The sequence below is a fragment of the Oenanthe melanoleuca genome, chromosome 13 (genome assembly GCF_029582105.1).
Source record: "Oenanthe melanoleuca isolate GR-GAL-2019-014 chromosome 13, OMel1.0, whole genome shotgun sequence".
In the NCBI taxonomy this organism is placed as follows: Eukaryota; Metazoa; Chordata; class Aves; order Passeriformes; family Muscicapidae; genus Oenanthe; species Oenanthe melanoleuca.
In genome coordinates, this window is record NC_079347.1 from 6,516,904 (window position 1) to 6,542,596 (window position 25,693).

At 47.3% G+C, this 25,693-nt stretch overlaps 1 protein-coding gene across 1 annotated transcript in view; it reads left to right on the forward strand.

Annotated features, from left to right (window-relative positions):
• LOC130258842 (serine protease inhibitor Kazal-type 5-like) overlaps positions 1–25,693 on the forward strand; it is a 74,675-nt gene that overhangs the window by 32,424 nt on the left and 16,558 nt on the right. Inside the window, exon 3 of the mRNA XM_056502569.1 lies at positions 23,876–23,999. Within this exon, the coding sequence (XP_056358544.1) occupies positions 23,913–23,999 (87 nt within the window). The 5' untranslated portion in view covers positions 23,876–23,912. The remainder of the gene's footprint in view (positions 1–23,875; positions 24,000–25,693) is intronic.

Sequence of the window (25,693 nt, forward strand, 5' to 3'; positions counted from 1 at the left end):
TATAAATTCAGCTTTCAGCCATACAGAGCCCTGGGATTTTTATGGACGTGGAACAAAGATGCATAAATGATAATTAAAACCTCTACAGAAACATTAAGCCACGGCCAGAAGCATAAGTCATAAATAATTATCATGATGGCCAGCTTTGCATTATGATGATGTATTATTATTACTAGAACTAATGTTATGAGACTGAGAAAGTCAGCACTGGACTGGGGAAGTAAAACACTTGGAGGAGGTCTCTGGATTCTTCCTGAGGAAAGGGCAATGGACTAAATGACCCTGTGCTTTCAGGGATATTGCTTTTATGCTGTTCCATTATATTAATATTTAAATGGGGCATTAAAACATTGATGACATGTAAGAGCTTCACTGCCTGTGCATTATTGGGATGTAGGTCTTGCTCTGTCTGGAGCTTCAGGATTGCCCACACACGTGGACCAAGGAGCCCGTGGTGTTTTACCACATTAGTGCACTTAACATCACCTCTTGTTTCCTGATGGAAAGCACAGGAAGCATTTTCAAAAAAAAATTGTTGTCTGACATCCCTCAGACTTCCAAAGGTGAGTGTGGGGCAGGTGAGGCCAGACAAGCCTTGGAGGGAGCTGGGAACCAGGTGAGAGGCTCCCTGCTCTCCTTCCCACCCAGGCTCAGCCTGTCAAGGGGTCACTCCTTGCCCACCCTGGCTGACACCAGGGTCTGCCTTGTGCCAGGTGTCACAAAATCTCCTTCCTGATACCACCCCAGCTCCCAGGAGCTCTGCTCCTGCTTTAGCTCATTCTCCCTCTCGGGTGGAGGAGAAAGGAGGCTGGAAAATGTGAACCACTCCAAAGGAGCCTGTTGGTAAATGACATTATTTTGAAGAGGCTTAAGAACCATTTGCGGTTTCTAAGCTGTGATTCATGATCATCTGGGTCTGGTTTGTGATCTTTGAATGCTTTTGACTGGTGACTGTTGCAATTTCCCGAGGGCACTGGTGGAGCTTGTTGCTTCTTGCCGCTCTCCGGACTTCAAAACACTCAAGGCTCTGACAGAAGTAAATCCCAGCTCTCTTCTGAGAGCTCAGGCAGCTTTCTGCCATGCAGATCCCACCCTGGCTGGAGAGGAACTGCAGGCACCAAGCTCAGTGTGTCCCACAGTCCCCTCCTATCCCATTTTCCCTTTTGCTTGGTGGTTCTGCACAGAGCATCCTATTGGGAAGAGCCCCCAGCCCCTGCTGCTGCTCTGCCCCTCCATGGACAGGAGCCCCTGCTGAGCCCATCCCATTTTGTGCAGTATTTCACTCACAGCTGGCACATAGAGCCCCTTTCCTGGTTCTGTAGGAAATATTCAGCCAGAGATCCCTGCTTGGGAGTTATGTATGGACTGGTGAATTCAGAAAAATCGTGGAACCAGTGGCTCAAAGCAGCCTGTGACAGGGTGGGGAAGGCTTGTCTCTTCAGGGACACCTTCTTGAGATGTGGGTCACGTTTCCACTTCTTAGAAAAGAAATTTGAATAAAAGATTTGGTGCCCCCCCCACCTCCGGAAGAAGAACAGCTGCTGAAGGCTGTTAATGTTAAAAGCCCTCAATTAGGAAGAACACTAAGGAACTACACAGGAAGCCAGAATGCTGCTCTGTAGCTAAAATAACTTCTGTGAGGTGCTGTGATAACAGAGTGAGACCAGAGGATGAATTGCTGGAGTGACAGAGCCTTCCTGCCCTCAAGGATGGTCCCTGCTGTGGGCAGGGCCAGGACCCTGCAGGGAGTGGGAATATCCCAGTGTGCTGGTAACTGGGACTGATCCTCTTGGCAGAACCTCCTTGCACAGCAGGGCCAGGCTGTAGGAGCAAACCCTACAGAAAAGACAAACTTCAGCATCACATCCAAGTGCTCTCTGCTTTCCACATATGCTGTAAAACTGTTTTTTTTTTTTTTAATTTTATTTTATTTTATTTTTTATACAGGCATGGAAAAAGAGAGTGACTTTGGGGTGGTTTAGACCCTACATCTGGTGTTCAGGGGTGTTCTGAGCTCTTCCAAGTGCAAAGAGTGGGGCTGAGCAGGAGCAGGCTGGAAGGGAATTGGCTCCATCTGGACAAAATTCTGATCAGAGGACTTTCAGGAAGACAACCAATTTTTCTCCTTGGAAATAAAAAGCTTCTGGCATCACCTGCTGCTTATCTTGTTGCAGTGACATCTAGTTTCTTCCCAGGACTAAAGAGCACAGCCCTGACTCCAATAGGAGTTTAATTGCTATTAATCCTGTTAATTGAATTTGGTTCTCCTGTGCCTCTTTTCCACTCTGACTGAAGGAGGGAAATTGGAAACAAGGAGACTGGGAAGCAAGTTCAGCTGACCTAAGGCATGTGACTCCTCCTGATATCATAAATGTGTGGCCCCTTCACGTTTAGGGGAGGCCTGGATGGTTTGGAGAGCTAGCAATGGGATTGATTTGGGAAGTGCCTTGGGTGGTTCACTAGGCAGAAGTGGATCCTGGAATAATTGGTTGTGGGAGGTCTGCAGGCTGAGTGTGAGTTCTTAATTTAAGCTGATTTTCAGGTAATAATGAGACTTGGGGTAGTAGGGGACTAAGTATGCTCTCAGGGATTGCCCTGCTTTTGTAGGGCTTTATTTGAAATCTGGTGTGTGATTTATGGCAGTTTATTTGGTTTCAAAACCAAGAGTGTGGGGGGGGCTGTCAACAAAGTAGATTTTTTTCTAGATGGTTCCTGTGCAGGGTGGACCTTTCTCAGATGGCTCAGAGGCACAAGCTTTCATGTCAGAGCTGTGTCTGCATCTGCTCCTGGGCAGAGAGGAGCTGTTGTGTGCCAGCTTTTTGGGCAGCCCTGCTGTGCTGGCCCTTGCAGGGGTTTCTGTGCTCACCATCAACTCCCCAGCAGGAAAGCCAGAGTGGGCTCTTGAGAAACAATTCACTCCATTCTCATTTGGATTTGTTGTGCTCTGGTTAAGGAAAGGTTTTTGAGAAGGAATGTTTAAGGCAATGAGTTCCATTCCCTCTTACTTGTGTGGATTTTCTCTCTAACTTGAACTTAGTTTTGTAAACTGGTTTAAGTATCTGCTCTAGTGAATCCTTGGGTCATTCACTTCTCAAATATGACAAAGGTTAATGTACTGTTGATCAAGATCTTAGTGGCCAGTTAATGGAAAGGAAAATTTGGACTTGAAAAGGGCTTGGCAAGTAGATTTCCTAGGGAGGGATTCCATCTTCTAGTAAATTTTATCAAAAAGAAGAGCAAGGTAAATGCTTATAAAGTCCAGAATGTGCTAGAGAATCCACTCATCTGTTAAGAAGCTTCTTGTGCTGAATGTTAAGAGTCTGCTGAGTACCAAACTGTTCTTGGTGGCTTTGCTTCCTATTTTGATTCTGGTCTGAGCCAAGCTGCAAAGGTTGCCTGGAGGAGTTTTGTGGGGTCAAGATAAACCCCATAACTGTTGTTTAAGGCATTTTGGGTTTGTGGGCATGTCATGCAATTGCAATATCCAAATGCACATCTAATCATAGGTGGTCCCCTGCTCAATTCCAGGATGTGTCTAAGCAGCTTGGGCTCCTCTTCATACCCCAAAAAGGTGGTGGAGAGGTTCAGGAGTGGAAGAGATGATGTCAATGCTCAAGAAAAATACACAAATCCAGGGTTTTCATTTGAGAAGGAAGACAAAGCACACTCAGAAATTGTTTCTTGTCATATCCCAGAGCTGGTGTCTGCCTTTTCCTTCTTTCCCTGGTGAACAAAATCCCACGATACATTGAAGGACAAGCAGTGGATCATCCACAGCTCAGTGTCTGTCCCACACAGCCACATGGAGAGGGAAGGGCCTGATGAGCAGACAGGAATATCCTGTAGAAAAGCAGCTGCTTTTGGGGTCTGGCTTGCATGGGGGCTGTAATTGATGAGCTGGGAGGTTGCCTGGGGACCCCGGTGGGAGGGATGGGACAGGGAGCAGTGACAGCAGGTGGCACTGTCTGCTGTGAGCCAGCCCCAGGCTGTCCCTGCTCCTTGGGGCAGCTCTGCTTCCCTCCCTGGTGCTGGAGGGGCAGATCTGACACCCTCTGTGGAGGTGGGCAAATCTCCCTTTTTAAGGTGCTACCGTGACTTGAGGTCTGTGCTTAGCAATAAATTCGAGGCACCTGTTTTTAAACAGTACATATAGTGATTCTTGATGCTAAGAAAAGCCTTCCCTGGGGATGGTACTTCTATTCCAGATCCAGCAAGGCTTCTACCCCCGCTGCCTCTAATAACTGCAGTTAGAGAATTGCATTTCATCTGCCTGAAATTCTCCTGCCACTTAAGCGAGACTCTGGACTGATTTCAGCTCTTTCCAGTATTGATCTGGCATGGCAGAGCTTTGTTTAAAGGTTGCCCCTCTCCATCCAAAAAGGCTTTGGGATTCCTGCATCTTCACAGGGTTTAGCGAGCAATTTGGAACCTCGGGGTGAGTGGTAATGAGTAATTGTCAGCAGTTAGTGCTGAGCCACGGCCATTGGAAATGAGAAAAATGAACCAGTGCTTCCCTGGGAGCCCTGCAATTGTGGGTTTTCCCTGCCACCGGGGCAGCAGAGGAGCAGGAGTCCCACCCTGGGTCAGAGGTGTTGCAAAAGCAGACAGACTTTCACTCCCATGCTCTGAGGAACCCTGGGGACAGAAATTGCTGCTGAAGTGAAAGGGAGCAGCATCCCAGCCCTGCCTGGCCTGTCCCACAGCATCACAGGAAGAGCAGGAGCGCTCCTGTTTCCTTCCCCTCTCCTGGGGGAGGGAGGAGTGCTTGTGGGCTCATGTCTTCAACAAATAATCATTTCAGGTGATAAAACTCCTTTTTTTTTGCTGGCTGCTCCTCAGAGGTACACGATGGACCTGGTGAATGTGGGTGCTGTGCTGTTTGCTGCAGTGTCTGAGTGGATCCTGACTGATGTAGAGGATGGCTGAGGGGGAGCATCACTCCCAGTGAGTGTCCCACCCTGAGTGAGCTGCTGTGACACCTGCTGACTTCCTGCAGTTTCCCAGTTGAAGGCCAGCTCCCTTTCCAGCTCCCTGTCTGTGCCACTGCCTCAGAGGTTTGTAGGGCTCCCTAAACCAAGCTTTGCCTGAGCTGGAGGAAATAAGGGTGATTTAAAGTGCAGAATGAGCTGGGATGTTCTGCCCCAGTTTTTAGCAAAGCTAAGCACTGCCAGTAGCTCGTGCTGTCTGATGTAACCATAGGTAGACAAACTTCATCCCCTTACTCTGGAACTGTCCATGCTGAGTTTTGTTTTTTACTGCAGGATGTAGGACTTTCCTGGCTTATTAAAAGCTCTTGCTGTGTGTGTGCCCCTGGCTCTCCAGCTGGTCCTGGTTGCTCTGCCAGTGGCCTCCTCTGTCTCACTTGTCTCAGATAATTTTTCTTCCAAGTCATTGACTCATGATGAACAGAAAATGCTCCAAAAGCTGAATCATGTCGGGCATGGAGAAATCCAAAGTTGCTTGGTTTAGGTGCTGTGATTCCTGCAGCATTTCCTGAGTCTGAGGAGCACCTGTCCATTCCTCTGATGGCCCCAGCCTGGGGTTGGGAGTCAAGTGCAGACAGCCTTGGGAGAGGCACTCAACTCTCTCCTTCTCATTGATGGGGAAACAGATAAAAATCAGGATGCTCCCCTCCTTTGGAGGGCAGTGAGAAGATTAATTGGTTAATGTTTGTGAAGTGCTTTGAAGTTGAAATAGGGCAGACTGGTGCTAACTTGGATTGCAAAAGCTCTGATGTGTCACAAGGAGGTAAAGGCCATGCTGAGGAGGCACAGGAAGCCTTAAAATCCCTATCCTTCAGGTGTCAAGCATCTCTGGTCAAAAATAGGGATTAGGGACAATGGCAATTGCAACAGAGGCCTTGCCCTCCCCGCTGGTCCTGGGCTGCCAGGGATGTGCAGTGGTGGGGCATGGAGCACTCTCCTGGCAGCACTGAGCTGTGTGCAAGAAGGGCTGCCACGGTCTGTGATGAGTGAAACCTGGTTCCGGGTTCAGCGCTGGGGAAACCAGAGCTGAGTGGGGTTGAGCAAGACGGGCTTCTCCCGGGAGGAGCACGGGAACCTGCACCCACAGCAAGAATGTGTTTGGTGACCTGGCCGGCCGCGGCGGGTGGGGGTGGCTCTGCTGGGGCTGTGTTTAGCCTGGGTGTGTGTCCACCCACTGCTGCTTGCTCAACAGGCTGGAGGAGGAGGAGGCCATGCTCACCTGGTGCTCGTGGTGCCTGGGGAGGATTCCCAGGTGCAGAGGGAATCCAGGGAAGAGGGAGCTGCCATGGGGTGGCCAAAGCTCTGGGGTTGGGGCAGAGTGCTCCTGGGGTTTGTGTGTTAGCAATGTACTGCAGGGCATCCATGGTGGAAGAAGGCGTCAAGCCCCACTTTCTCTTTCCCTGGAGTAGTGGACAGAGCAAGGCTTTGTCCTGCAGTATAAGCAGAGACAGAAGCCAGCAGCAGAGCTGGCTGTCACACCCAGTGCTGTCCTCAATGAGACACACTTGAAACTTTCTTTCTGGAAGGACAGACACTGTGCAGGTGTGCCAGCATTCACCTGCACCTCTTATGGACCCTGTGGTCTGCCTCCCACAGCACAAAGTTGCTGAGTGTAGAACTGTGCAAGTCAGGCCTCTGTCATCCCATTTCTCTGCTGTTCATGGTCCCTAGCAAGCAGACCACCTCCACACTGCTCCTGGCTTGGTGCCACTCATGAGTCAGGGAGAAGTGGAGGTGGTGCTGGCCTTGGGGTGAGGAAGGTTGTGGTGGTGGCAGATGTGGAGGCAGAGTGAGCAGTGAGCTGTGGGTGAGCCTGGCTCCAGACCAGCAGCAGGAGCCCTGCCTGGCATGGGTTGGTCACTTGTGTGCATCAACACCAATTTCAGCAAAGAGTTTTAGTACAAGGGTTCCCTCTTCTCCTCATGGGATTGGCTTTCCCAAGGTTTGGGGCCAGCACATGCTGCTGGGATGGGAGAACTTGCAAATCTGCAATGGGCATTTGGAACAAATTGAGGGAAGAGCAGACCCAGAGCCACCTGGTCCTGTGGCAGCAGAGCTGAGCTGCAGCCCTGCACAGCCCCTGGGCAGCCAGACCCTCCTGGGCAGCCTGGGCTTTGGCAAGCAGATCAAGGCATTTGAGTGGGAGGGGATGAGCAGCATCCCAGGGAGGAGCAGCCTGTCAGGGAAGGCTGGGGGGACGAGGTGAGTCTGGAGGAGGGTGCAGGTGTCTTTCACTTTCCTTGGCTCCTCCTGGAGCCAAGAGGCACACCTGGTCCTTCCAGGGAGCCTCCTGCTGCCCCTTCCTGCCTGGCAGAGCAGGTGGGACTGCTCTGCCTGTGCCATGTGGTTACCCCTGGTGGCTCTGCCCCATCCCTTTCCCCTGGGAAGGATCAAACTGCTGCTGCAGCTCTGTCATCCAAATGCCTCTGAGTGGGGAAGAGCCTGGGGACCTGTTTTACAAGGGTCAAACAGATGTAAATAGCTTTTCTACAAAGATTTCTGCTCCATTTCCCCCATCCCAAATGCTCTAACAGCCCCTGAGGAGGTTTCTCTTTGCTTTGGTTACTGTACCCTGCTGAGTACTCAGCCCACACAGCCAGTTTAGGGCTCTCCAAGGTTTCTTGAAGAAAGCAGCCAAATGTTTGTTTTGTGGACACCCTTATAACGCATATGGATTTTCCAAGGAACAGCCAAAGGCAGTGGGGAGGGAGGAACCAAGAGGAACTCTTCATCTGGGTTGACTCATGCATCTTGCTTCAGCTGGGTTTATTATTTATGTACCCATTACTGCCTGGGGCCTGCTTAGCTCCATGCTCAAGAAAAGGGATTTTTTTTCTGCTTAGACCACATCACTGAAGTGCTGCTGAGCACTTGTTTGCTGTTGCCATAAGTGCCTTCACTCCAAAGCTCTGGGACAAGGCAGGACATAACTAACTTCTTCCTCCTTTTCTGTAGAAAAGGGTTTTGTTCCTGGACAGCCCTACACCACCCAGCCTGGAAAACTGTCATGCCAAGTTAAATGGCATGCAAATATGATGGTCTCATTTGTGTGTTTTTGTAACAACAGCTGCAAGCAAAGGGTAAGACAGGGAGGTTGAATTTTGCCTGCAAGTCCTCTTGTCCTGAGCATTGGTTGGATGAAGGATGATTAAAGGCAAAACTAATTGTTTGAAATTGAGAATTTCCCATGGAATGACAGCTCTGCTTTCTAGAGCTGTTCTCTTCTGTAAGTGTGCTCATTTGTGTGGGCACTAAGTTCCCTCTGTAGCCCCCAGACCCACCTTCTCTGGAGGTGCCAGGGACAGCAGTGCTGTCCAAGGAGGTGCTGCCATTAAGGCAGACTTGCCATGCCTACTCAGAGAAAATCACCAGAACCATTACCTGGGCATTAGTTTTGGTGTTGCAAGTTCCTGTAGAAGCAAAATCCAGTGATGATGTGCCTGGGAGAAGTGAACCCTCAAAGATGATGTTCTTAGGGAGTGTGGGCAGGGGGAGAAAGGATTTTAAGGCTTCAGGGAAGCAGTGACATCTGATCTGCTGTTGTGAAGCTCAACTATTAGAATTATACTTTTTGGCCTGGGAATTCCTATCATACTGAAAGCTTCCTGTTACAGAAACTGGTGAATGAAGAAGGATGAAACTCTCAGCTGCAGCTGGGTGAAAAGGCAGAACATGGTGAGCTCTCCCAAACCTTGAGCTGTTATCATTGAGCTCAGCAGAAGAATGTGTGAGAAGATAATGAGGACAGTGAACTGAATCCCAGTTTCAGCTCCAGGCAGAGAAAAGAGCACTTTACCTTAATCACTGGCTGGTTTGGTGGCCACTGGCAAATCTCTCATTTTTCTGGGATTTTCAGTACCCCAGCTGATAAAAACCAGACACTGCTCCAGGTCAGCCTCTTCATGCTGTGGGAAAAGTGGTTCAGTTGGTGTAAAACCCCCAGGAATTGATGGCCAGGTACCCAAATGCCACATCTTTGTGTGCCCTGATGGAAGGACAGCACCAGGGGCTCTGGGTGCAGTTTGGTGGGAAGCTGAGCCGGCAGCACCTCCCCAGCCAGATGTTACTGTGGCAGGGGTGGCTTAATTCCCAAGGCAAGTCCTAAACCAGAAGGAAGACAGTGATAAAACCATGCTTGGGGGGTGTGAGATCCTGGGAGCAGCCTGCTGATAAAGGACAAGCTGCCTGTTTTCTTGCTACTGAAATCCTTATCCCCTGCTTGCTGAGTGTGCCCTGTTGTCTACAACACAAATGACCCAGTTTGAATGGACTACTTAAATCTTTGAGCTATGCTGATGAAACACTAAAAAAAAAAATCTTAGACTGTGCAAAGGATCTTTTAATTTAGGTTCACTTAATTTGTGAAGTGCTGGGGTTAAAAGTGAAAAATGAAAATGAAACTCATGATATAGAAGCCAAGGTCATGGATGTCCTGAAGTTATTCGAGCATCTTGAGAGTTCTTTATCCAGGGCAGGGGCAAGAGTTTCCCACATCAGTTTGTTTCTTGTAAGTTTTTTTGTGGTTTTGAGAGCTGTCTTTAGTCTTAGCTTATTAATCCCGTTTGGTGCAGTGGTGCCACGGGAGCTGCTGCCACTGGCGTGAGGAGCTCTCGGTCTAATTTGAAACAAGATCTGACAAGGGAACACAACCCAGAGTGGGAGGCTGAGGGTGTAATGAGATCCCACTTTGATAGCCTCTGTGTTGCTCAACATGATGTGCTTGGGCACCTTGTTTGCAAACTTGGATCCCTTTTATAAGTTTTGGGGAAAAATATCAACCCGAAGGTCGAGCTCAATATGTGGAGAGTAAGTGTTGGTTCCAGCTGTGCCTGAACTATTGATTTTAACTTCCAAAACATTCTCACAGGAGATTGATGAGGTAGTAATTTTGGAGATGGATTAGCTCAGTAGAGGTGTTTTTTGTTTTTTGGTTTTTTTTTACTCAAAGGGTTCAGTGGTGCTGCCTGTGGAGAAAAGTTACAAAAAGAAAAGAACTTCAGAGCGTGCTGGTGCTGTTGAAGCAGTAACACCACATGATACAAAACTGAGCAAGAACAGCCAAAGTAGGGAACTACAGCTCTGGGGAAATTTAAAGGTGAGAAGGGCAATGCACTGGTTTTAATGGGAACATGGGGAGTTATTAAAGGAAGGATGAGGGATCAGCAAGGATGGAGCTCATCAGCTGCCTTTAAAATGTAGGATGTGGGAAAACTGGGAGAAATGTGCTGGCATCTATCCCAGGCTCCTCTGATTTATTTTTAAATGAGGAATCTATCATTGTGAGATGTAAAGACATACAGCAGCTGTTCTCTGTGCAAGGATGTGAAAGTCCTTGGACATCCTGGGAGCCAAGTGAAAGTGAATCTTCCCTATTTCACTTCCTATTCCTCCAGAGTAAAAGTTGATCAGCCTCTCCCTGCCAAAAGTGAAGTGCCAAGTGTTTCCCCTTGATTTATTCCTTCTATGATTAGTTTCCCTCTGCCCTTGCAGCTTAATCTGGTTCAAAATGTCTGCAATTACCCTGGTACTGGGGATTTGGCACTGGGATTTGGTGACTCATCTAGTTCCTCAGCCAAAGGACCTTGTTAGCTTGGCCTGTGTTAATCTGGGAGCAGGGGTGGCTTTGGGAGCTGGGCTGCCCTGTTACATGAGTTTCTTTGAGCTTCTTCAACTCACAAGGCATCTAAAGGTAGAAGTGAAGCTGCAGAGGGAGGAGGAAGAGTAAAGGATCCTGTGTTAGAGGAACTGGCACAGGGGGATGTGGCTTTGGGGTTAGATCTGAGTATTTCCTCCCAACCTTTGTGCAAGGGTGATGCTGCAGGCCAGAAAAAAGCAAAGTGTGTGGTTGGCTACACTTTGTGGGGGGAAGAGACCATTGCTGGCCCTGCCCTGGCTCACAAGTGCTGGTCCAACAGCAGCTCCTGTGGATGTCAGGGTTCAGCTCTCCCAGGCACCAGGCAAAGGGATTATTTCTACCACACATAAAAAGATTGCAGAGTTTGGCATCTGCTTTGAGGTTCTTGCTGCCAGGCTTAGTAAAGAGGCTTAGGAGTGCTCAAACCAGAGAAATAAATCTGCTGCACCTCTTATCAAAAATAATGGATAGTAGGCTTCAAAGGAAGAGGAAGAATCTTTGTTTTGTAGCCTACTTTTGTGTCCGGCCTGATTCTCACCCTGTGCACCCGTGCAAGAGTCAGTGTGGAAAATAAGCAGAGCTGCTATGTCTAGGAATAGATTTGGTGAGTGGGTGGGACACTTTGGGTGCTGGGGAGGCTCTTCAAAGAGGAGAGGCTGTCTCCACCTGGGCTGCTGCAGCTCGCCAGGATTGCACACGGCTGCCCCAGGGGGATTTTTGTGGAGCAATCGTGGTAATTAGCAAGCACAAGTTTTTCCACGTACCAAACATTGTCGAGGGCAGTAATTCAGCCCCGTGCTTGTTATTGCAGTGAGTGCTGGGCAGGAGTGTCCTGGGAATTTGTCGCATCCCAAGTGGGGGGAGCCCATCAAAGTGTCCTCGAGTTGCTGATGTTGGCTTGCCACCCTGAAACAAAGGGCTGATGAAATAGTATTAGCCAAGCTGGTCGCTAATGAGGGCAAAAGAACATCTGGAGTCAGGTTTTGTTTATAGCTCTTTGTTTTGTCATTGTTAGGGAGACAGAAGAGGAAGTGTCACTCACAGTGTAAATCACGACATCCAAACAAAGGGCTGACATCTGGGTGTGATTTTGGATTTCATGTCCTTGGAATCTCGTGAGGTTTAAAGCCCAAAATTTTGGCCTAAGATGCTGGCAATCCACCCTGTGTTCAAAAGATTAATGTCACTTCAGGACAGGGACAAAGAGGAAGTCTAGAACTCTGGCCAGAGCTGGCATGTGCTGAGACCTGGAAATGCTCACTTCAACTCTGGGAGCTGGCCCCAGCTTGGAATAACTTGGAATAACTTGGAATAACTAACTTGGAATAACTTGGAATAACTTGGAATAACTTGGAATAACTAACTCAGTACCTGGGTCCATGGTTGGCTGTGGATATTGAGGAGAACAGGGCAAGCATAAAGTAAATCTTCCTATGATAAAGTTTCATGTGGTTCAGAGACTTGTCAGCCAGAGGCTGCTTCTCCATCATCATGTTTAATAGCCACTGATGGACCTGTCCATGAATTTGTTTAATTGACTTTTGACTCTCTTGATGTGTTTGGCATCCACAACATCCCGGGGCGATGAGTTCCACAATGCAATTACATCTTATGGGGAGTGGAAAAAAAAACAACTTCCCTTTGTTTGTTTAAACATACTATACGATAATTTATTTAGTTTCCATTAATTCTATGCTGTGAGTAATCCTGAACAGCAGCTATTCTATTTTCTGTGGGTTCCTCCTGATTTTTGTGGACTGCTGTGAGCATATTCCCTCCATAGCCTGTTTTCCACTGTGGGAATGGCTGTGAGTTTTGACAAAAGCCCTTCCCTTTTCTGCTCCTCTCTGTGGCCAGGAAAGGTGTTCTCTGTGTCCTGTGTGTACCTCTCTAAATCCCTGTTAGGATGATGATGAGGAAGGCCAAAGTGCCACAACTGTGCAGCTGGGCAGACCCAGCAATCATAAGGCACCATGACAGAAATAATTTGTTTTATCCTCTCCATGTTTCCTAACAGTTCCTATCAGGTGCTAAACCTTCCTGATTGCTCCTTGGCAATGATGTGACATTTATTTGTGACCTTAGCCACAGAACTCCTTAATACACCCCTGACAGTGATGGGTACTGTGGAGCTGTAATGTGCAGGTAGAGCACAGCAAGCTTTTCTCCTCTCTCCATTTTTCAACACTAAAATCTGCCAGCTTCTTGTCCAGCCACTGTGACCTGTGGTTTTCTCTCAGTTGACTCAAAGCTTTGAACTCCCTCAAATCATTCACTTTGTCCCTTTGCTAATTGCCTCTTCATAGTCATTTACAAAAAGCTGAGCTGCAGAGATGCCTGTGGGGTCTCACCTCCCCTGGGAGAGCTGACCTCTTATTACTGCTTCCATTTTTAACCATTTTTAACTCAAAGAAACTCTTCCTTCACTTGATGGCACCTTACATTCTTGTGGCTGGCTCATTAGAAAGAGGAGGTCATTGTGTCAAGCAGTGCCTTCACTTACCCACACTTTAGGGGACTCAGAGGGACTGATGAGGCAGGACTCGTCTCCCAGAAACCTGGGATGAATCTTCCCCAGTCTGTACTTCTCTCTGTGTGCTTTCTCACTCTGTTTATATGAGCTTTCCTCCCTTTCCCCCAAAGTGCACTCTGGAGCCTGAGCTGGGCAATTGCACATTTGAGCACTTTCAGTGCTGCTGGGGGGGAGGGATTTAATCCCTGACTGTGGCTCTGTGTTATCAGGATTTATCAGCTTATTGTGAATAAGTTAATTTAGCTTTTCTACTCGGCTGTTATCTTCCTTGGAGGCTCCCTTAGCCCTGTGATCAAGGACTCTTCAATGTGTTTTGTTATTAGTGCTGTGGCTTGGAAAATTCTTCTCAGTCTTTGGAGTATTTTGGCACAGTTGCAGACTTCAGATTTTAGTCTTGGTTTTTACATTTTTGCTATTTGGACAGTGCTTCTCCTTAGTCTCATTTTACTGTTAATTGTCTCACTTTAAGCACACTAGCTTTTATTCTGATTTTTTTTCCCCTTAAGCAATACACGTTTACTCTAATGACTTCTTCAAATGGTCTTCCCACCTCCTGGGTGTGTTTTTCCTTAAGGGCTTTTCCTTTTTAATTTTCTTTGAACAAGTGCCTGTGTGTTTAGGCAGTACCCTCTTCAAGCTAAACTTACAGTAGCAGGTTTTCAAGGCTGCCCTCAAGATTTGTCAGTTTTAAGGTGCAAAGAGCCCTTGGCCATATGTGTGAAATCAAATCTGCTGGTTCCTGGGTGCTGCTCAGGATGTGCTGAAGAGGCTTTTGTGTCAGAGGTCACAAATTACTGCTGGAGGGAGCAGTAACTTTCCATTTCCAATGTAAACATGTTCCCTCCTGTCAGTGTGTGCAGGGAGAGGGACACCTCCTGTTTGTTTGTCTCTGCTTACATCCACACAGCCTGGCTCATCTCCCTTAAGGTTTTGCTGTTGTTGGCCTGTTCTGAGTGAGTGGAGGATGGAACAGCTCTAACACTATATTGTCAGTTCATGGGGCTGCAGTCCTGACAGATTCAACTATTTGTTGATACAGTTATCTCGGTTGAGCTCTGTGGTAAGCTCTCCTTTGATGCTCAGCTCCTCCACCTGCACACCCTGCTCTCATTCCTGCTGGATTTGTAATTTGTACCCACTCATTACCATGTTCTGCTGCTTATCTTCCCCCCACCAGGTTTCCAAGGTGCTGGTTATGTTAATAGCCCCATCTGAAACCAGGGCACTGCTGTTCACTCACCTGGCCTTTCAGATTTCCCTGCATGGAGATGCACACAGGGTGTCCTGCCCTGTTCCCTCTCTGCAGCCCTGACAGAGCTGTCAGCCTGCTGTTCCCCCCCGACTGTTTTTGGCTTCTCTCCTATGCTTTTCTTCAAGGATACTAAATTTTCATGACTCCTCCACTGGGGACTGCATTTTCCCAAGCCACATGTCTTGTCAAACTGTTGGTTTTCCCACAACATTTGGTTTAAAAGACCTTCTTTATGTGCCAGTAGCCTTGGTCTGTTTTCATTTGGGTTTAATATTTGTATCTTTACTGTACAAGTCCTACCTATTCAAGCCTGTCCTCAGGGTACTGCACTCTGCACCTTGGGGTTACCCTGGATTTCATGATAGGGAACTTGGGGAATCATTTCTGAGCATTTTATTGAGTTGGTCCTGGCCTCAAGCTGAATCTTGCCTTCAAGATTGTTCTCTCCATCCTGCATTGGTGGTGACCCTGCAGACCTCACCAGGAGTTGTTCCCCAGCTCACAGAAGTGAGAGGTGAGAGATCACATCATCAGCATTCAGCACACAGCTGATGTTTTGTTGTTGTTCCCATTGCACTGAGCAGGATGTTTGGAAAAGGCCTTTGGATGCCCACTAAATGGGGAAAGTCAGTAAATTATTCCCTTGGACAGTGCCATAATCATGTGTAAATACTTAGAGTTGTTTCTTTTTAATTTTTGCACCTTTTCAGGGGTGTTGCATTTTGAGGGGTCCCCAAATCTCCAATGAGAAGCTGCAGTGTTGTCTCCCATCCCTTTGCAGAACTTCACTGTTTGTCCTGCTGCTCAGTGGAAGGTGAATTCATGCCCTGTTACTTAGGGATTCAAAATCCTCTCCATTACATTCTTGACACAAATTCATGATCCCTTGTGTAGAATGTGCTGTCATTTCTGGGTAATTCCACTAAATCACATAGTCTAAGCATCCCACACAAGGCTGAAACATAGCCCCATGGAATGAAAATGTTTATTTTTGTGTGTGTCTGGGATGTTGCAGTGATCTGCAGTTGCTGTTGCAGTGATTTGCATCATTTAAGTGAGGCATTTTGGGTTTATGTGAAATGTGGAATATAGAAAAGCTCAAGAATGAAGCAAAACATCTTATTTTGCCTGAAAAAAAAAATTTAACTCCCCTCAAGTCTTTGGGTTTCCCTGGTTATTTTTTTTTTTCTGGAGCTGATAATGAATAGAAAGTGAATCTTGGCACCCCTATAACCATGGTGCAGTGTATGCATGTTTGCTTAGGAGAAAATATTAGAACAGAGGTTGCCCAGGCTTTTTAGTAAGTATGAGAGACTTATTATTTGTTTGTTATTCATTAAATCTCCAGCCTGAAGATATGCTAATTATCCTAGATGTCAGTCTAATCTGCAAGAGGGCATCTTCAAAAGCATGTGGAAAAAGGGCACATGAATATGGTATTTTTTTATTCATTATTTGATGCCATACCTTGAAAACAAATAATAAATTCCATTTAACTCCTTGTTTTTGTAAACCTGGTGATGGGTGTAGCACTTGGGGTGGGTTTTAAAGCTGCAGCCAGAGGATTCTTTAGAATTAGTTATGTTTTGCTCAGAGCAGTGGTTTTTTTTTTTTTTTTTTCTTTTTGAACCTCCTCTTTCAGCTTGTTGATTTTTTTGGTGCTGCCCAGGGAAGGTGCAATTCCTTAAAAGATAACCAAACCAAAACCCAACCAAATTTCAGTAACTGTATTATTACACAACTGATGGAAACTGCTTTTCTTTGTTGCTGCTCATGGACCATGGAACTGCTTCCCAGAGATTCTCAGACTAAATTTTGGGGCAGAAAGCCACTGGATAAAATGGTTTTGGCACAACATTCAGGTTAGACTGAAGATAGACTGAAAATGTGTGGGTGACACGGGGTCCGTCAAATGGTCACCCCTTGTTTCCAGCCTGGCATCACCTTTGGATCCTGTTATTCCTCTGCCAGACAGGGGAGCCCATTAGCTGTGATGGGCCAATCAAGCAGCTCCTAATTGATCTAGTGATGTGGTTACTGGTGATGACAAGCAGATGAACTTGCCCTTCCACTTGTGTGCTCCAGAGTGAATCACGGGTGTTTCTGTCCTGCACCTTTGGAACCAGGATGCTCTGTGGCACCTCCAGCTGTGCTTGGCAAGGCAAAATGTGTCCCTGAAGTCAGCACTCCAGCCAACAGCACATGGACCACAGGATGGAGACAAGACAGAAATAGCATTTGGGCCCTGAGTGTTGTTTGCTGTGTCTAATCCTGAGCCAGTGGTAGGAGGACAGAGCTGGGCAGGCAAAAGATGAGTCTGTGCAGTGAAGGCAGCTGGGGGGTAGGACAGGCAGCAGCAGGGATCAGGTGAACATGCAGCAGATTTAGAAAAGGAAAGGGCTCTGCAAACACAGGAGACCCACCTTGCTACAAGCAAGGACTGAAGGAAATTAAGGGAGAAGTCCTGAGCAGCAGCAGGAATCTGCTCCCCAGCCCCAGGGAGTCATGAGCTCACTGCTGCAAAGGGGAGGTCTCTTTTTTTTTTTTTTTTTTTTTTAATTTTTATTTATGCTGTATGTGCAGTGTGCTCCCATTTGTACAGATGTGCTCACGTGCAACAGCTGGTGTGTGGCATACTCAGCTCCCTAAAAAAGCTACAGATACAAGCTTTATGCAAATTTCCTCAATCCTATTCAGAAGGTTCTGTTCCTGCAGCTGAGATGTTGGAATATGGCTTTATTTTCCGTTGGGAAGCAGAGAGTAAATGCAATCCAATCCCTGGAAGGGATCACAGACTGGCAGGTTGCAATGGTCCACCAGGAAAGACTGTTTTGTGGTTCTTGTAGCATTATGGAATATGTTCAGACAGAACATGAGATGTTTTAGGGCAAAGTGAACATCAAAAGGAGCTGAGCATCCCTGCTGCCCACTTGAAATTTTATTGGTTTGACCCTTCTGCCAGGCACTAAGTGGTGATGAAAAGGGCTGGACCATGATCTAGATGTTCCTTAAAAAAACTGAAATAGCACTGATTCAGGTCTTTCCTGCCCTTGTTTCAGACCTGGGATGCTGTTGCCTGCCATGTGTCACTCCTGGTTGCCAGTTTCCAAGTCAGCCAGTGCTGGTGACCAGTTGTTTCCCACTGGTCATCAGTCACCTGTTAGCTGATCTCCACCATTATCCTGGTGATTCAGCTGCAATGGGAATTGGGATGTTTATTGGGTTGGATATGGGTGCACAGGCTACTGTGCTGTGGGAAATAGTTTTCAAATGCAAGCAAAAAGCCAGAGGCAGTTAAATATAACAGGGTAAGACTTGGGACTTCCCAGGGTGAGCACATTGCTGCTCAGGGATAAGAGCTCTGTGTCACAAGTTGTGTTTTTGTGAGGGGAAGCTGTCCTGGCTGGAATCTGTCATGGTGTCCTTGTGCTGCTGCCAGAAAGGGCCTTGCAAACACTCCCTGCTGAGCACAGGGATGATTAGCTCAGTAGTGAGTGTACCAGCTGAAAATCAGGCACAAACCTGCAGGAATTTGGTGGCCTCAGATATTTCCTCTGGGCATTCAACAGCAGCACAGGGGAGCAGATTCCAGATTCGTGTTTGCATGAAAATTGGGTTTTGGTGTGTGAGTGAGGACTGAATGGAGATGCTTTAAGTGTATTAAGTGGATTCTCAAAATACTGATGCATTTCTGGTGGTTTCTCTCTGGCAGCATCAAGGGCTGTGCCATTATCTTTATAAGGCTGAACTGTTCCTTCAGCAGCCAGAGTGATGCTGTTGAATGTACTGATGCTGTTTGGCAAAATGCCTCCCATCCACAAAAAAAAAAATATTTAAACCTTTTCACATATTGTGTAAAGGAACAATTGCCCTGTTTCCCAGGTACTGCTGCATCACCAGCACACTGGAGAAAGGCTGTACAGTGACTGAAAAGTGATAGTTTTGGGTGCCTTGAACAGATTCTGCAGCTTTCAAATTAAGAGTAGGATGTTTGTACCAAATGGAAATATTTTAGTTCTATGCCCTCCCCTAAGTTTGAGGGATATGGAAAGAGACACACATCATCATAGAATGATTTGTATTGGAAAGGACCTTAAATATAATTATAATCCAGTTTCAACCCACTGTCATGGGCAGAGACACCTTCCACTGTCCCAGGTTACTCCAAGCCCTGTCCAACCTGGCCTTGGACACTTCCAGGGATCCAGGAGCAGCCACAGCTTCTCTGGGCACCCTGTGCCTTGCCACTCTTATAATGGAGTTTCTTCCTGATATCCACCCCAAAACTGTCCTCTTTCAGTGTAAAGCCATTCCTCCTTTGTCCTCTCACTGCATTCCCTTACAAAAAGTCTCTCTCCAGCTTTCTTACAGCCCACTTCAGGCAATGGAAAATCTAATGTATGGAAAATCCATGCTCCTTGTGCAAACACATGAAACTTTCAGTTGCAGTTGCTTTTTTTTTCAGTGAAAAACGTTGATAGTTTCCTTTGGGAACTCTCCCTTCTGGCAGTTCCAGTCACAATCCATGGCAGCAGATACCTCAAGTGATGACACCCTGCTTTTCTGTCACACACAGGTCCTGCAATGCCTTATTCTCAGTTACCTTCCACAGGGCAAGGAAATCTGGGGTCTCCTCTTGCTGTGGGCTCTTCTGGAGGAGCAGCTGGAGCTTTGGGGGTGCCATGGGTGGCTCAGGGCAGCTGCCACGGGCTGGCTGTGGGATGGGGCAGAGACCAGAGTTTCACAGAGCAATTAGGAGAGCGGGGCGTGGTGATACTTCAAGCTGAGAGCAGCCACCACCCACACCGGGCATGTTTTTGGCCTCCTGCTGTCACTGCAGCCATGGGTACTGGCACTTAGGCCACCACACCCCTCGGCCAATTCCAGCCCTATGGAGCCCTTGCTGCTGATAAAACATAAATAATAATTTAGGGGGGGACAAGGGGGACAACGCTGTGTTCTTGCTGTTCAGGTGGGGAGGGTGGGCATGAGGTTGTTGGGGGGCATGGAGGGGCTCAGCCCTCACTGACTGGGGCAAGTTGTTGGTACCACTCATGGAGCAGCAGCCAGGATGGAACAGAGCTGCACAAGTGCAATCCTCAGTGCTCTCCAGGCAATCCCCCTCTGCCCACAGGCAAATGGTCTCTGGACAGATTTTCCTTCCTCTGTTGAAATTCTGCTGTTTCAGTAGCCTAGTGACACTCATTGTCTTTCATTTCCATGTGTGAGCTGAATCCAGAGTCAGAAAAATGTCTGCTTTGTTCCCAGACAATGGGGGTGTGTTGTTTTACATGGTGACTGGTTTTTCAGCCGGTGTGCTGGGCTCTGCTTTTCGCTGTGGTGCTCAGCAGAGGCTGGAGGATACCCACAGTGAATCCTGGCAGTTGTGCAACGCTGCACACGAAGTAAAACTCCTTTCTAACCCCTGCAGGCGATCAGTTTACACCCTGAATGATGAGATTTTGATTACCCTTATCTAAGCTGCAGATACTGTAGGGGAGGTGAAGGGAGCTGGCTCTGGGAAGGGCTATCACAGCGCTCATCTTGGTGGCCTTCGGAGGCTCCAAGTGCTCAGCAGCTCCAGGGGATGTCGTGGTGCTTGGCCATGGGAAGTCCTTTCAGTGTGCAGATGTTACTTGCTGAGGCCCTGTAGATCAAACCCCAGCTCCTGCCATCTCCAGCCTGGCAGTTCTCAATGAGCAAAAAGCGCCCAGGAGAGTGTTGACAGCAGGAATGGCAGCTGCTTCCTCAGAGAGCCTGGTGCCTCAATGCTGGATCTCCCTCTGAATGCAGAGACCAGTTCCAGCATCCCCAGCCTCACATGGCATCAGTTGCAGCTTGGGGAGCAGCTTTGCTCTCCCAGCAAGCTCAGTTTCCCAGGGCAGCTTTATTCTTCTGTGAACAAAAGTTGTTGAGCTGCAGGGAAGCTCCTGGCTGGAAGGTGGGTCCTTTCCACAGCCTGGCTGAGACTGAGGGCTGGAATGAGACTGGATTGTGTGCTGAACACTCAGCTGCATCTCTTCTCTGGGTTCCTCTGTCTTAAATTTCACATCTAGAAGAAAAGTACACTTTAAAAAATTCAATCCAGCTTTAAGCCAGAGCTGCTTGTACTCCTCATCCTGATTGGAAGGAAGGAGGATTGATAAGTTAATCAATTTTCAAGGTCAGGAGAGATCAATAGGACCAATCAGTGTGGTGTGCTGTGCAAATCAGACCCCAGACACAGCAGTGGTTCCTGAAGCAGACCTGCCTGAGAGATAGCAGAGTTGTTTTGCCTCGTGGGAGGATCTCTCACACTGCAGGGATGAGCTCCAGCATAAGACCAGGGATGAATAGAATGAATTAGGTGTGACCCAGAGGATAATGCAGCATATTCTGCATCTTAATGTATCCATCTGTGAAATGCAAATAATAATAGGGGAACCCTGTAGGGATTCATTAGTCCTTTGAAGATGGCATGTGTTACATGCTATTATTGTGATCTTCCAAAGTTGGCCTCATCCCTGCCTTTTGGACCTACACCTCTCACTGTTGCTCACTTCCTGATTCATTTCCCCCTCCTCCCTGGCACTGTCAAGCCAAATCAGCAGTGGCAAAGGCCTGTCCAGGCCAGTCAGCCACATGTCATGGTGGCTCATGGCCTGGGAAGGGCTGCAGAGGGGAGGCTCCTGCTCTGGTTCCAGCACAGGGGGCTGGACACTGCTGCCATGGCATTGCAGGTGTGACAAGGACACCCAGGAGCTTTCTGTGCTGGGGGATGTCCGAGGGGACTGTGCTCAGTCCATAACCCAGGATGCTTTTTGTGGCTTTCAGATCAGAGTTAAAACAGGTGGGTTTGGGTAGGAAAGGAAACCTGGTGACACTGGGTTCAGAGGAGGTTGCAGCAGATGCTGGGTTTGAGGGCAATTCTTAAATTCTCTCAGTGCACAGAGGTTTGAAAAGCAATTATTCCAAATGGGAGTTTATCCATTTTGTCTCCTTTTGGTAGAGTAAGTTCACTTGACAAAGTTTTTTATCTTTTTTTTTTTTTTTTTTTTTTTTTTTTTTTTTTTGGTGTGTGTTTTTTATTCTTCAATCAGGGCTTGCTGTGCTCTAGATGTGTTCTGAAATGCATTTTACTGAGGCTTTGTGGATGCAAAGCATTCACTGTGCACTTGACTCTCAGAAGGGGATGAAATTGGGAAATTTCCATCATTCCTGTCCTGGCTTCCAGCAATTCCTCCTCCTTGGAACAGTGCTCTAGGCTGAAGGGATTTAACACCTGCAGCATTTCCAGGGATGCATCCAGGAGCTGTGACCAGCCAGCAGCTGGGATGCACACCCAACACCACTCTGGGGAAAGACTTTTTGCATGTCAGACTGCTGGAGCTCTGCCTTGGGCTCAGGAGACTTTCCTGGCCGAAGGGAAGGGACTGTGGTGACCTGCAGGGACAGTGGGATTGCAGGATGACCCAGCCTTGTTTCCCTGGAGGTCTGGGCAGCAGCAGAGGGCACAAATGGGAGCTCTGGGCATGTGGCTATTGCAGCCCAGAAACCCCAACTCACTTCTATCAGCTTGGGGTTCACTGGCTTCTTGGCTGATCAGCACCTGGATTTTGGTCTTGGAAGGGCAGGCAAAGCTTTGTCCAGCATCATAAATCTTGTTCTTGCATGGAATGTGTGGATGAGGAACCTCCTGAGCTCTGCTGAGTGGGTGAGGCTTTGCAGCAGGGTCTAGCCCAGGGTGGGTGCATAAATGAATATCTTGGACAGGAAACCATCCTGTGTCTCTGAAGTCCTTCTTTTTGGAACACCTTGCTCTGGAGTTATAAAAGGGTTTGGGTTGGGTATTAGGAGGAAATTCTTCTCTGTGAGGGTGGTGAGGCCCTGGCAGAGGTTGCCCAGAGAAACTGTGGCTGCCCCATCACTGGGAGTGACCAAGGCCAGGCTGGAAGGGGCTTGGAGCACCCTGGGATAGTGGAAGGTGTCCCTGTCCATGGCAAGGACAAACCAAACCATTCTGTGATTCTATGAACTCATGAAACTGCTGAAGCTGAGAGCTCTGGATTCAGCTTTGGCTGTGAAGCAAAACACCATTTCCTCTGTGCTTCCTTTGTTAAATATGCCAAACAGCTCTGTCTCTTCCCTCTTCTCCCTGAGGATCTCTGGGTTGCAGATGGACATAGTGGTCAGCTGGAAAAGAAAGAAGTTTCAGTATTTTATAGAAATTAGGTGTGGAGCAGTGGTGCTGATGGGGCTCCTCAGAAGAAGAAAGAGGGTGGGAGGTAAAAATTGCATTAGTCAGGACAGAAAAGTACATCTGGTGGGAATATAGGCATGTCTGCAGTTTTATGAGGGTTACTGGTGCTGTGAAAGAGACTGGCACTGCTGCCAGGGAAAAAGTGGGTGAAACATGGGCTGCAGATCCTCATCAGGGCTTTTTGTTCCACTGTGTGGTGGCTTTGGAGCCTGACCCAAAACACTGCCTTGCTCTGGGGTGAGAATGGGACAGAATAGCTCATGTCCTCAAGCACTTGGGGAACTTCAGAGCTGCTTGGGCTGGAGGCTGGCATTCAAACAGTGAGCAGCTACCAAAGCACAGATGGTTTAACAGAACCCACAAACCCAACCAAAAAAATCCCCAAGCAAACCCTCCCTCCGCTGCCTTAAAAAAAAAAAAAAATCCCAAACCAAAACACCCTAAAAAATCCCAAACCAAACACCCCCACCATTACCATCCCAACCAATTATGCTGCCAGGAAGCTTTTCCCTGGTAAAAATATCCCTAAGTGATGCTAAACCCATTAGGAAGGAGGTGATCCTGCCTGCAAAACAGTGCCATGGCACTAATGGGAAGAAAAACAACTTCCTGAGTGGACAAGGCATCTCAATTATTTTTCTCTGTCTATAGATATATTTCTGTGCAGGCACAGGCTGTGAGGGAATGAAATATGGGAACATTAGAAAAGGGGAGAATGGCCATAGGAAAAGGAGTTCATCACTAATTAGGGGTATGAATCATTTGTCTGCTTCCCTTCCCATTCTCCTTGGGGCCCTGGAGAGGGAAGAGGTGAATGCCCACCCTGGCTGTGTCCTGCCTGCCACACTGCTGGCCCAGCTTTTTGGGTTTTCAGCTGCCTAGGGGTTCCCTACATTTCATGTTATGCTTCTATTTTCTCCTGCCTTTTCCTAGTTACTCCTTCATGATTATTTTTATCCTGATTCCTGTTTTCATAGCAGAATGTGGTGAAAAATAGACCCAGCGAGAGCTGTCCTACCAGGCACAGCATCATTATATGCTGTTTACTTTTCCAAATTTTTAAACTGAGACATGAACAAAAGATATCTTTGCAATATCTCTTCTTGCCTTCATCTGCTTTTCTCAGTGTCATTTTGCTCTCCAGCTGTTTGCCATGTATCTGTAAATTAAGAATAGCTAGGTGTTGTGCTAAAAATATATTAATAAAGCATCAGGATCATGTCTCTTCCAGATCCTATCCTATGGGATATAAATTCCTGTGAAAATGAATGAGCTGTCTGGATTCCAGTGCAGGATTGAGACTTCATGCTGTAGATGGATCAATATGGTGTAAATCGATCAATACAGGCAATCAAGTGAGTCAGACAAGGTTTATGCTTAATACACTCCTGCTGTCATCCCTCATTGTGCTCAGGTTTGTGCAACTCAAAATCCTCCAAACCATATGGCTTTGCTGGGTCCTCTCCATCCTTTCACATTTCATACCATTGCTGGGTTTTTGGGAGGTTGTAGTTGTGCAGTAGTAATTAAGCTGGAAATACTTTTAAATTTTTTTTCCCCTCTTGAGTTTTATTACTGAACATGGATCTGTTTTTGGTATCCAAGCTGTGTTTGGGCCATTCTGAGCTTCTCCCACATGTTGGTGTGGGTGTAACAGGGGGCTGCAGTGGTGGCAATATGGGAGAGATGGGGTGGTCACAAGGCCAGTGAGGGGTCAGGACCTGTCTCTCCCTCTCCTTTTCCTTGTCACCCTGCGCTGCCAGGCTGGGAGCTGCTCTCACCTGGCCAGTCTGACCTGATTTGGCACCTGCTCTGCTTCCTTCAGGAATAGGGCAGTCAGCCAGCTGTCTTAACTCAGGGAATTGTTTCTTTTCTCTGTAGGAATAGAACTTTTGGAGGAAAATAAAATTTTGAGAACAAAACCCTTTATAAAAATGCATTTCCCCTTCCCAAACCCTCCCACCTCACTGCTGACTCACGGGCAGACACTTCAGTAACAAATAGCATCTTTTGGTTTTTTTTGTCCTTCAGATAGATTTCCAAGCTCTAACTGCTTTTAAACTACCACACACCTTTTTTTTTTTTTTTTTTTTTTCTTTTTCCTCTTCCAATTCTCCCAAAGATTTACTGACACATGCTCTGTTAGCTTAGTTTTCCTGTCTTCCTGTTGGCCTCCCCTCCAATTCCACGCCCAAATACGCATACAGAAATTATCTCATGATTCAGGACGATACACAGCTCTTCAGATCTGCCATGAACCATCTGCATGACCTTGGGCAGTTTACTACTGTATTACAAATTCTCCACTGTGAGGCTGCACATGATTTTAAATTGAGAAGAAATGTTGGGGGTGACCACACTCAGATTTGGGCTGTGCTGGCTTGGCTTTGGCTCCAGTTGTGAGCGCGAGCGACTGATCTGAGAAACGTGTGGCAGCAATTTATTACAAGGATTTATACTGAGCTCTGCTGGCCTATCTGGCCAGGCACATATGTCATGCAGAAGTATGTTTTCTTCCTCAGATGGTGCTGATCTGCCTCAGCCTGTGCTCAAGCCCCTCATTGCTCTGGTTTGCCTGACTGACTCATTTATCCACCCCTTTCAAACCTTGCAAATGACTTTTCTCTCCAAATTTTTCTCTTTTCACTGGAGACAAGGCACATAGCTTCTTCCCACGTAAATCACATTCCAAAACTTTGATGTCATCTTTATTTTCCTCTCTTGAGACTCCTGAGGAACCCTGCACAGGATGATTACTTTCATCTTATCTCTTCTTTGGGAAAGACCAGAGCAGGGCTGCTTTGCTGGACCCTTTGGCATCAATAACATCACACCTCAAAGAGCAGCATCTATTATGGTCTGCCAGGTCCCACCTGGGCTGAAGGAAGGTTTTCACTAATAACACTGTTGTTTGTTTTGTTTTTGATTTTTCTGAAAACAACAGGGAGAAACTGGGAAAGGATGAGGATTTGGCAGTGTGGTTTTATCATTAACACAGCTGATAGCATCAAACCCAAAGAATTTCAGCAAAGCTTCAAACATGATGTTT